Here is a 12,567-nt window from a genome sequence, read left to right on the forward strand (position 1 = left end):
AGATATGTTTCTTCTCTTAAACAACCTGTTTTAGGGATGAGAGCAACTAAAATGGCCAAGTGAGTCTGCAGTGTGTACTATGTGAAGCCACTTACTTCTCTGATTAGATGATTCTTCTGCTGTTTGATTAACTACATTTTGCATTTGGAAAGTTAAGCTGTGAAAGGGGGTTATAAAAGCAGTGATACTCACCCTTTCCTGCTGGATAAGTAACGTATCTTGTTGGAGCAACAAACTGCAACCAGAACATTCATTGTGGCAGCTAAGATGCAATGCAAACTTACTGAAATGTCACATAAAATTGGTCATTGATGAGTGAAAAACACTACATTCATGAGAACATATTTTTCAATATACATATACCATGATAAGCCTCAACATTTCTTGTTACCTTCTATTAAAAAAAGAAGTTGAAGATTCAAATCTTTGAATAATGAGGTCGGTACTGCCTGCCATTCAGTAATGAAAACAGATCATTGCAAGTTCTTTGGATAGGTCTTGTGAAAGAGTCAGCATGTTTCTCAATAGAAGTATGATGTACTTACATCATATTCACTCACACAGTGCCTTCAGTCTGCTCGAGAATGTAGGAAGACTGGAAGACTCACAGAGAATAGTGACAAGGATGACCAACAATAACAAATGGCTTCAGTAGTAGGAAGGACATCTGTGTAAGTTGTCAATGAGGTGAACACAGGAAAACTCTGAAAGAAGCTGAATTTCAGGAAGAAAAAGGAGAGCAGAACACCTAAGCTGAGAACTCTCATCAACTGTCTTATGTAATGGCATGAAAGCAAGCCTGGAGTATGGCTGATATTGAAAGTCTTCAAGAGGAGGAAGAAGAGTGAAGAACAGAAGAGTAGAATAGAGCCGGATTGTGAGGATGATCCCATGAGTATGCTTTTGAAAGACAGAGGAAATCAAGCAAAGCTTTTAAGGAACAATGGTTTAACCACATTAGATTTAACAGGAAGTCCGCTCAGTCGTCATGCCATATTCACTCTCTTCCATCGATTTCTGTGTTTGCTCCAAACATTTCACTGCTTAGAAGATTATACTCTCTATAAGGTTATTATCCAACACTAAACAGTATTGTGAGAGCAAGTTCTGAAGTCACTTCTCAAAGTGGGAATGGCTTCAGTTAATTCAATGTGTCAGAAACTTTCCCTGGCATCTCCTCCTGACAATTTTCGCTGGAGAAAAGTTATTTGGCAGGCTTCCACACTTCATGCTATACACATTTCAGAGTTATTTAATTGGGGGTGACTATTCCAAACAGTTAATGTGGTGTTACCCATATTCTCCATTTAGCAAATGCCTCCACAACTGCCTTCTCCATACTGCCACTTGCATAAACTGCTCTCATTTGGGAAGGAGTGGTGTTTGGGTGGAAACAGTACTTCTGTCACATCCAAGTAACTGAGAAATGTTGATCTTGTTATCTCACATTGTAGGTACTGTAAGAGACTAAATAGCAAGAAAGAAGAAACATGAAGACAGTTGAAATGATACATGCTCAGGCAATATGTTTAGACTCAAAAAGTTATCGTCAGAGAAGTCAATCAGTAGAAAAGGGTACCAACAGCATCTTGCCGTTACTCCACTAAAGAGGCATCATTTGTCATCACTCTCTTGCAGTTTCTCTGCATTCACATTATTTTCTCATTTTCCTGTTCTTAGCTGTTCATTGAACAGTATACATACTCTATTCTATTTAAAGACATTATGCTCAAATGATTTTATGAGCCTGAAAAGCTACAATACTAGAAGTAAAATTCCAGGGCACTACCTGTTTCATATTTTATTGAAACATACTATTCTAAATCAGATATATATTTTAAAGGATTTTAACAAATGATCAATTCAATAATAATCTTAGAGAAATTAATTTGCTCCACTGTAGTAAGTCAGTGGCAGTTGCCACCTTTAGATCTTAATACCCAGTTTCATCTGGCTGGATTTGCAAGCTCAGTAGTGCCACGGGCTGTTACAAACTCCAAACAAGAATGTCTGTTTTTCATTAATCCAAGATTGTGCTTACAAACAGAAAGGTATGTGTTTGAAAACAGACTTAAAAGTAATACATGAATGTCAGTCAAGAATGTGAATCACCTGAGTGTAGTTTAGCAGATGATTTGATGCTTCAGAAACCAAATGGATGACAGTTTATTCTGTTACAGTAGAAACTAGGGATGCCTGTGAAGAACAAGAAGTTATTCTGCCAATCCCTTTGCAAATACAGAATAAAGATTTTTCCTTCTCCTATTTTGTGGCTAACAAATATACAATGAAATGGAAGCTCTCTCTTTGTCCACTAATACTGGCTCCAGTGCATATGGCAAACTGAATGTATATCCCTTGGTCTGTACACTCTGCCGTGGTAAGTCTGTAGATACAATCAGCAACAACAGGTTTCTGCCTGTTGCTTTTGCAAGAGACTTTGCATCAAGGAAAATTTCTAAGACATCATCTGCCTGAAAAATGTATGTTACGTTCAGTAAAGGCCTATATTTTCTAACATTTCTTTTTTATTCTTTTTTCAAAAATATTTTATTTAATTTTCCTCATTTTTTTAATCCCTGTCAGTTCCTGTCACTTCCTTTCACCTGTCATTTCAAACAAAATATTAAATACAGAGGGGCATGCAGTTGCTATGATCATAGTTTATTTATTAACATCACAAATTGTACTATGTCAGAGAAGACACTGAAATTCATTGAACTTGGAAAGCTTACAGCCAAATTGTTAAGACTGGAAAACAAAGAGTTCCAGCAATACATCAAGGCAGAGACTGAAGGTTTAGAGCAGTGAGGCAGGCACTGTCTGGTTGGGTACCTGACCTCCTGATTTTGGGCTTTGGGATAGGGTTAGTTAAAAACAATAAAATGATCATTTTCACAGTGATATAGAAATGTTTCTCTAGGTTGATTTCTTCAAATTGTGTGCATTTGATGCAGCTGTTTATGAAGCTGTAGTTTTTAGCTCATGTTGTTGCTGTGAAGGTGTGGATTCCAGGTGTTCCCTCACTTTACTACGGGCATGCTGTATTTAGTGTGTGCTTTTCTAGACTGCAGCAAACAATCCAGCACCAGAAGGGCTGGTGAACACAAGATGCCAAAAGCCAAGGAAGAAGAAATAATGGGAGTGAGATTTAGGATCCACTGAGTTTTATACTTCAGTTTTCTAGATTGATCAGGGTCTGATCATAACTTTTTTTATGCAACTTTCTATGAAATAAAATAATACTACTGTTCTGTCTCAGTTTCTTCAGTGATAATGTCTGCGTCAATGCCCAAGACAGACAGGTACTTGTGATTGGAGTGGACAGATTGCCTGTGCAACAATCTGCTCTTCCCCTAATTAAGATACAAAATACTAAAAGTCAAGGTGAGAGGCAAGAGAGGGTCAAAACTGTGTATGGGACTCACGTTTTCCTTTGGGCTTCCAGTTATGAATCTATATGACAATTTAGGACAATGCATGGTTGCACCAAACCACATCCAGTGTCCCATCCTGCTAGGAAACCTGTCTTCAGCTGAGATTTTGGAAGGAGGGCATTGCTGACAACTGGGTCTTTGAAAGGCTTTTGCCAGCCAAACTAGAACTGGTGGCCATGCAGAGGTGTGCTGGGCAGAAAGCAGACAATAGGTCTGACTGTAGATCTTGATGTGTTCTGGCAGGAGGTACACCACACTCACTGCTCAGCTGATTTGTCTGACTAGATAAGCGTTTCTTTGTGCTGTGTATTGAATGGGGAAGTCAGAAATCACCATTATATTTGTTTTCTTTGCAGGTGAATTTTATACTTTTCATTAGTATTATAAGAATCTTACTGCAGAAGTTAAGATCTCCAGATGTTGGAGGAAATGACCAGTCACAGTACAAGTGAGTCATATTTTTAGGTATTATATACAGAACTAAAATAATCACTGCAAGATTTCCTCTGCTGAAACCTGCTACCAACAATTGCTGTGATACTATAATTATATTTAATTCAGGAGTACTTTTAGATGTGGTTTAATAAAGATCTTATCACTATGCTGAAATAGAGACTAACATATTTTTTTCTGTCAAACACTAAATTCAATAAAAAATGTGCTATTTTGTAAAGACCAACAAGTTATTCTTGAATTTGAATTTAATCCATGAATTAATGTGCTGATACAAAAGATATGGGGAGTAATATCTTTCTTTTAATGTGTAAATATTTCATTTCGATATAACAAAAGTTTCAAGATCAAAACACTTTGCTTCAACCTCCTTAAAAACATTTTTTTAAATTTTTCATTTCTAAAGTACTTTTTGTTTTAATATTTTACGAGATGGAAAGAAATTTTGTTGTTCCTAAAAAGTAAAAAATGAAATATAATGTTTTATGTTGATTTAAAATATCATCTTTATTTTTCTAGAGGAAAACAAGTGTTTCTGATTTAGATAAACTTCATTTCTGTTTAGGCTTTCTTCTTTTGTGTTTTGGTTTGAACATCAAATCCTAACATTCATTGTTTCCACAGCTTTAGAATCAAAGAATGTTGGTGGGCAATTTAAATACATTGCTAAAATTGGATTTGTTCTTTATTATATTGCCACATCAGTTATTGTTGTTTAGTATAATAGAATCATAGAATAATAGCTGCTGGATACTGTAATCCAGAATCAAGAGTCTGTTGTAGTAGGTCTTATTTTAAAGCCCAGATATAGACACTGAGTTTGACACTTCAGGACATTAATATGATATTTCAATGACAAAACCTAACATGAACACTGAAAATTCAAACCCATGCAAGTGGCCTTTGAAAATGTGCTCCTGGATAACACCTTTTCTTCATTTAAAAAATATTGAATTCCTGTCCTAAAAGCAGATAAAACACAGTCTAAAACATAGTGTGCTAAAATAAAGCATATCTTTAAAGCCAAGAGAACTAGGACCTTATGTGTTTTGTAAACAATGTGACACATTTGATGCAAAAAGTGAAGAATTCTGATGTGCCACAAAAAGGTGACATGACTAGACTGACATAAGGCTTTGCTTCATAGAGCTGCAAGGGTCCTTTTTGTGTTTGCTGCTTGAATTAACTAAACATGTGGGAGAACCAAATCAACCTAGACGAAATTATGCAGTTGCCACATTATTATTTAGCACAATGACCGACCTATGGACAGGAAATCTCTTCAAGTTTACTTTGGGTGATAGGAACTTTTCTTTTTTTCCGTGTGGTGTATATAGATTTTATGAAAACGAGTCATTCCCTTCCTATCAGTCTCATCATTTTCTCCACAGTTTACTGTAGCGCTTCATAGTATAAAATGTTCATTAATAGCAACCTTGTCTTTCATTATTCAGCCCTGTGAATTATTTGCTTTTAGCATTTGATTGCCTGATTAAGTTTGGATTGGATGGTCTTTAGCCAATACCCATGGGAACAGTAGATTAACCTCCTCAAGAAATACTGCATCTACAGAGCAAATTAAAGGTCTGGAAGGCTCATTTTTCAAAATGCAAATGCATTTTCTAAAATACAGAGAAGAATAAGGCTATTTTGTCTGTCCCTTTCCTTCACTAAAATGTAAGTGCAGTACAGAGAAAGTAACATCAGCTAGACAAAAATCATTAAAACAAGAATGGAGTGAAAGTGAAATATGAATCTAAAATGAATACTACTCATGCAAGTCACCATTTTTCTTCCCTTCCTCTGTCCCACTTGCTTGTACCTGGTTCCGTCCTCTTTGTTGCTCATTTTACTTTTGCAGTGGGGAAGGTTAAGTTCAAATAAAACCAGTTTTCCATTTCACTTGGGAAACCAGGAAATTTGCTGCCATCGTCATCTCCTCCAGTTGTAAATGTATTTCTTCTGCTAAGGAAATCCTATTTGTTCTGCTTATTGGAATCACCTTCAGATGTGATTTTAGGGGGTTTACTATTCTTGAGAAACTTTGCTGTCAGAACTGATTATTTCCACATAAACAGATGCAGCCTCTGGGACATTATGAACAAAGGAAAGCTGTGAAGTCTGACACAGAAAAATAAAACTGCTTGAAATACCTTGACTTTTCTGTTAAAATAGGCGGATTCACAACAGCATCCTTTCATTGTTGAATCAAGTTACATTCATCGAGACAGTGATGAATTATGGGACTCAACATTATAACTTCTTGAATTTTATCTGATACTAGACATTCATAATCATGCATGACTGGCCCTGTATAATGTGTAAACCTGATGTTATTAGAATGAAATAAGTGACAGATAAAGGATAATTAGGAATTCATCATTTCAGTGGTTTCGCAGGCAGTTTGTCAGAGCTGCTCTGCTTAATAATTTAAAGTTCTCCTTCCTTAGCTTCAGTAGTGTCTCGTGCTGAAATGTATGTGTAATTGATGACATTAAAAATTAGTTAATGATATATGCTTAATACCATCAGTATAGTTATGAGATTTTAGTATTTGGGGGTAAATCTGAAATTGCTCATGAAAATCTCACAGTTGAGATTCTTCTGGATTACATTTCCTAGGTCCTGTTTGCATACTGTGTATGTACAATGTACAGACTAACCATACAGTTGCACTTTTAAAGGAAATTAACATCAATTAATTTCAAGAGAGAGATTTTTACCTTCTATACAAGAGGACTTGTCTGTGTGACTTTGCAGAAAGACATTATTCTTTTCCACTCTGAACCCTTTATGCCAGGTAAAAAATATCTTGAGAGATCTGATGGCAGCTCGTGACACTTGTTCGAATGTGGTCCTGTGGAATAATGCAGTAAAGCCCCATCCCCAAAAACCTTTCCATGAAACCAGGCTGGGAACTGGATTTGTGTCAAAGAGCCAAAGTGAAAGGCAGGTCCTACACCCTGCTGCTGTACAGAGGGCAACTGAAAAAGGGCCTTTTGGTTTAGAGAGGCCCTGCAGCCTTTTGCCACCTTTTGGAAGAGTGCAAGGTCAGAAAGATCAAGTCTAACATGGAATTGCACACGATAATTTATGAGGTTACTATGTGGCTAATCTCATAGCAAGCCTGAAAGGAAAACAATTTGCAATAAATGACTCTTTCTAAGACTGTTTATAAATCTGAAGTCATACGAGGTTTATGTAAACGATGTTGCATCGGGTTCTTAGCTTAGTGGAACAAGAGCTTATCATTAAACTCCAGCTTTTTCTCTTTTATTTACCCAGGAGACTTGCAAAATCCACGTTGTTGCTTATTCCATTATTTGGAGTTCACTACACAGTGTTTGCTCTATTTCCTGACCGCAGTTCCAATAATTATAAAATAATCTTTGAGTTGTGTTTGGGATCTTTTCAGGTAAATATTGAAGTTATTATTCAAAAGAATTTTTGTTCACCTAGGTTGGTGCTGCCTACTGACTAAGGAATATTGTCTCTTTCCAGGGGCTGATTGTTGCAGTCCTGTATTGTTTTTTGAACAGTGAAGTAAGTCTCACCTTTCCTACAAAAGATGTTCAATACTGTTTTCAGTAAATTAATAAGTGCCCCTATAATTCCACTCTGATACATGAAGCTGTTCTAGATGTTTGCATTCCTATTTATAGAATACATATGTGGCAGTTTCCATGCAACAGGAGAAATTGGTGTATTTGTGTGAAGAGTTAAGAGCTGTTTGAAATCTAATTCCTTGCAAATTTAGTGTTAGTAAGTGTGTCTTCTGTTATTTAACATGATCTAATTCTAGCTCTGTTACAAGCAATATGGATTGTGCAAGTGAAGGTGTAACAAGCCTAGAAATTTATCCACAACTTGAAACACCATTAATAAGTATTTTAGGGTAATCTGACAGAATCTAACCCCCAGAACAGCAACAGATTTTCCCAAGTGCTCAGCATGTAGTAGCTTTCATAATCTCAGCTGAGGAAGATGAAGGAAATCCTTCTGATGCCAGCCACATTTTAAGGTAGATGCAGTAAACAGCATGCAGTGTCTGACAGGAGGAATCTGTCAGAAGAAGACACCTGCTTGCACAGGGAATTGACATTGAGGTCTCCTGAGTGCTATTCTAGTCTTTGATATTCACAAGATGCCTGATTTTGGGCTAATCATTTGATTCTGTGCTTTAAGTATGCGTGATTAATACCTAGATACCAAAAGCTAATGTTGCAGCACAAGTGACACAAAACTGATTTTGAAATTAGCTTTGGGGTACTTCCTCACAGACAGTGTAGATGCAGTCTTCGCCTTAGTTTTGTAATCTTTGTAAAAACTGCTTTGATACTCTAGAGGAAAGGGATGTCATCCAGATGGACCTTGACAGGCTTGTGGAGTGGGCCCATGTGAACCTCATGAAGTTCCACAAGGCCAAGTGCAAGGTCCTGCATGTGGATTGGAACAGTCCCCAATATCAATACAAACTGGGGGATGAATGGTTTGAGAGCAGCCCTGCAGAGAAGGACTTGGGATCCTGGGGGATGAAAAATTGGATATGAGCCGGCAACGTGTGCTTACAGCTGAGAAAGCCAATTGTATCCTACATCAAAAGAAGCATGACCAGCAGGTCGAGAGAGGTGATTGTCCTCAGTACAAGAATGACACGAACCTGCTAGAGTGAGTCCAAAGCAGGGCCACAAAAATTATCAGTAGGCTGGAACACCTCTCCTATGAAGACAGACTGAGAGAGTTGGGGTTGTTCAGCCTGGAGAAGAGAAGGCTTTGGCTTGTTGCAGCCTTTCAGTATAAAAAGGGGGGATTATAAGGAAGATGGAGAAAGACTTTTTAGCAGGGCCTGTAGTGACAGGGCAAGGGGTAATGGTTTTAAACTGAAAGAAGGTAGATTTAGATTACATGTAAGGAAGAAATTTTTTCTGTGAGGGTGGTGGAGACACTGGCCCAGGTTGCCTAGAGAAGCTGTGGATGTCCCCTCCCTGGCAGTGTTTAAGGCCAGGTTGGATGGGGCTTTGAGCAACCTGGTCTAGTGGAAGGTGTCCCTGCCTATGGCAGGGGGGTTGGAACTGGATGATCTTTAAGGTCCCTTCTAACCCAAACCATTCTATGATTCTATTCCTAGAGGTCCCCATGTGACAGCAAATAAACGTGAAAAAGTTTCTCACATAAAAGAACATTTTCAGCTCATCTTGTGCATTTTCTTTTTAACACAGGTGCAAGGGGAGCTGAAAAGAAAATGGCGGAGTTTGTGCTGGAAGCAGACAGCAGGCAGAGATTACAGACTCCACAGCTCTTCAATTTCTCGAAACGGATCAGAAAGCATTTCTCAGCTCCACCGGAATTCAAGGGCTCAGTCATTTATGCAGACAGAGACCACCATGATATAAATGAGCTAGGTCTCCCAGAACATGAAAAACTGTGGGATATATCATTCATTATGCAGCTTGATGTGATATTTTATAAAATGTACAGTTTAGTGCTTTGCTTTTCTACATGTTGGTATTTGGGAAATTGGTTTGTGCAGCCAACCAGTTAATAACACGTGCCCCATGGATGCTTTCTGCTTTTTAAATGGTATTCATATTAATTCTGGTGTTCTCTTGCCGTTTACTAGCCTTAACTATTTAAAAACTCATTTACTATAATGGTCCGTTTACCCTCCAACATGCCTACAGGATAGATGTATGGTGTCCTGTTCAATGCAGACTGCTTTGGTACATGTTGAAAAGGTTGATGGGAAGCAAGAAAATTTCTTACACATTATTTATACTTAAGGAAACATTTCTTTCCTTAAAGATTAGGAAATTTGTTCCTAATTATGGAAAACAAAATAAAAATAGAGAAATGTAAGACTATAATTAACCACACTGGGAGTTTAATGTGCTAATCCAGGAAATCATTAACATTATTTATAGGGAGGGAAAAAAGGTAGTACTTTTCAGCTAGTTGTATAAGTTTCAGAGATTACTTTGTACAGAGTTTGATTCCAATCCTGTTGTTCTTTCAAAAGTGCCTGGTTTTATGTTTAGGTGCAGAAAGTAGAGCTATCGTTGCAGTCCATACAGAAAAGGCTACTGTAACAGTTTTGATTAAAAAAGCATTTTCCAATAGCGCTATTGCAATCATCAGTCGTTCTCTTCCATTTAAAATCAGAAAGATTTGTGTTGATCTTGTATTAAATAATTTTCTGAAGAGGTGCTTTATTGCTAGCACAGGATAAATAGCCTTGGATAGCATACTACCCATTGAAAATATCATTTTTATATAATGTTTTCATTGAAATACATCTCTAGAACTACATACTTGGCATCTAAAACAAGGAATATTGCAATACAGTTACAACTCCCATTTAAAGAATAATGGAAATTCTTTTAGCTTAATTCTATTCTGTATCTGTCTGAGCTGATTTAAAATTTAGTCTTGACCATGACTCCAGCAAAAAAAAATTAGACAGAATCCCTAAAAATTACCATAAAAGGCATAAATAGAAGGAATTCTCAACAGCACCAAGCCTCTTATGTAGCCACTTTGTAAAAAAAAAAGGCATAGAACTGACATATTCTTATAAACATACACGGACCATTTGCACTGTTTAAAAGAAATAAACCCAGTGATGTTTACTTCTCATGTCACGTTTAACCATGTCCACTCTAGATAGCAAGTGGGAATAATACATATTTGCAGAGTACCTCTGATCCATAAAAGCAATTGCACTGATATTTCAGATAACAGATTCTATGGAGCTAGAAGAATCCAAGGTCCATAATATGGCCAGGGAAAGGGAAGAACAGCAGCAAGGGCATGTCTTGGCAGGCATACGTGTACGCTTTTGAAAATATTACCAGTACTGGCAATATTGTTGGCAGCCATCAAAGTGTCCATACATCTCTTTGTCTGATTTAATCTAGTTATATCAGTAAAACACAATTTATTTTAATGGGATTGCCCTGGAGGGATACAAAGTTATGTCAGACCAAAAATAGAAAATGCCTCCTGCTTCACATGAGTACTGCAGAACAGGTAACTCTGTGAATGTTACATGACACCAACCTTTACACAGTAGGTATTGTTCGAGTTAAACAATAATCACTTGATGAATTGTTGCTTTGGCAAATTTGACTTTAAAGAAGCCATTGATCACCGCCAGTCATTCAGACTGTTTTCTGTTGTCACTTGAGGAAGTAACTATGAGAATCTGGAGTGAAGTAGGCTGCCCAATGACAGTCCTGTGGGGTCTAAAGATACACCCCTATACCTGTATTTAAACTATATGTATTCCCAAAGGCTTTAGACTCAGAAACCACTGCTAAACTCTAGTATTTCTCCTGGATCTCTGAACAACCTTATCAACAAACTCTTAACTGCAAATATATGAAGACACATTGGAGCTTTGGGAGCTGCTCCTATACCTAAATTAAATACGTCTGTGCACTTTAGGCTTCTTTGTCTGAAGTGGTGTTGGGACTGCTCAGTTCCCTGAGATGTGATGTGCAGGATGTACTTTTGCCCCCAAATTTCTAGGGTAGAAAGGCACACTTGACAAGCATTCAAACGTACTCATCTTCGATGCATCACCAATTACACGTGTTTATCAGGGGAAGAGGCAGCAAGACAAGCGTATGCTTTCCCGTCATGGCCTTGTCACACAGTGCTCCTCCCTTTCTTTATTCCTTTACTGCCTTTCTCCCTTTGGTTGCATCAGGGTCCAAACTGAGTTGTAAAGTCTTCAGAGCAGGAAACCTGTTTTTTTGTCCCCACCGAAAAGCCAGTAGCACATCATGTAAAGTTACTGAACAAGAATGGTACTACAATTCACTCTCATCCTGCAGTTAATTGTTGTGCTTTACTCTCCTTGGAGCTGCCAGGACAGCACCATTTCTTCTGGGTGGTTTTTATCAGCATTACCTGCTGCTGATCCCTGAGGGACAGAGCAATGGATTACTCTCCAATTGCTAGTGATGATCAAAATCTAAATATATAGCAAGCGTTGACTTAAATTTTCCTCTGCAGAGTCAATTTCATGTAGGGCTCAATAAACTCAGGTGAAATTCATCTGCCATGGTTTCGGTATCTAAAAGCTGGATGTCTGTCTCTGAGCTAAGGACTCCTTTTAAGTGCCTTCCATAGTCATCATAGAGAAACAGGCACTAGTTGAAGATGGGTCATCCAATGTTCAGCTGGGCATCTAAGGTAGGTAAGCTGAATCACCTTTTTCTGTATACTTACTATAAAATGGGCCCAGGGTAGCTGGCTAGTACTTAGATTTCTCACTCTACATCTAAAATGAGGTAAGACGAATCTCTCCAGAAGACACCATTCAGTTATGTGGCTAATGTTACCCAGATACTCCTTTTTGCTTGGGTTGGCCAAAGTTATCCTCCAAAAAATGTGCAGGATGGTTCGAAGGTTCAGGCAATGGAAGATCCCTCAGTTCATTTGGTAGGGTGTCCCAGTGGCTGACTGCCTTCCGTGATAAAGCCAATAGCCTTACGTCCCATTTTGATTTGCCTGGCTTCAGCTTTCAACACTTGCTTCTTGGTTTGGGTTAGGTGTTTGGCTTTTTGTCTTTTGTAGAGGGGTCATACGTTAAAGTGCTTTAGACTACCAAAAATTTTCTTTATGTGAAGTTTCTTGAAAATCGCTCTTTGAATCATGTCTTGGTTTCCTCTCT

The 12,567-nt window shown here is 37.8% G+C and overlaps 1 protein-coding gene across 1 annotated transcript in view; it reads left to right on the forward strand.

Moving 5' to 3' along the window:
* Nucleotides 1-9,636, forward strand: part of VIPR2 (vasoactive intestinal peptide receptor 2) — a 60,075-nt gene extending 50,439 nt beyond the window's left edge. Inside the window, exons 10-13 of the mRNA XM_068404885.1 lie at nucleotides 3,794-3,885; nucleotides 7,176-7,305; nucleotides 7,392-7,433; nucleotides 9,110-9,636. Coding sequence (XP_068260986.1) covers nucleotides 3,794-3,885; nucleotides 7,176-7,305; nucleotides 7,392-7,433; nucleotides 9,110-9,283 — 438 coding nt within the window. The 3' untranslated portion in view covers nucleotides 9,284-9,636. The remainder of the gene's footprint in view (nucleotides 1-3,793; nucleotides 3,886-7,175; nucleotides 7,306-7,391; nucleotides 7,434-9,109) is intronic.
* Nucleotides 9,637-12,567: the final 2,931 nt, after the last annotated feature.

Source organism: Nyctibius grandis, chromosome 7 (assembly GCF_013368605.1).
Source record: "Nyctibius grandis isolate bNycGra1 chromosome 7, bNycGra1.pri, whole genome shotgun sequence".
Classification (NCBI taxonomy): domain Eukaryota; kingdom Metazoa; phylum Chordata; class Aves; order Nyctibiiformes; family Nyctibiidae; genus Nyctibius; species Nyctibius grandis.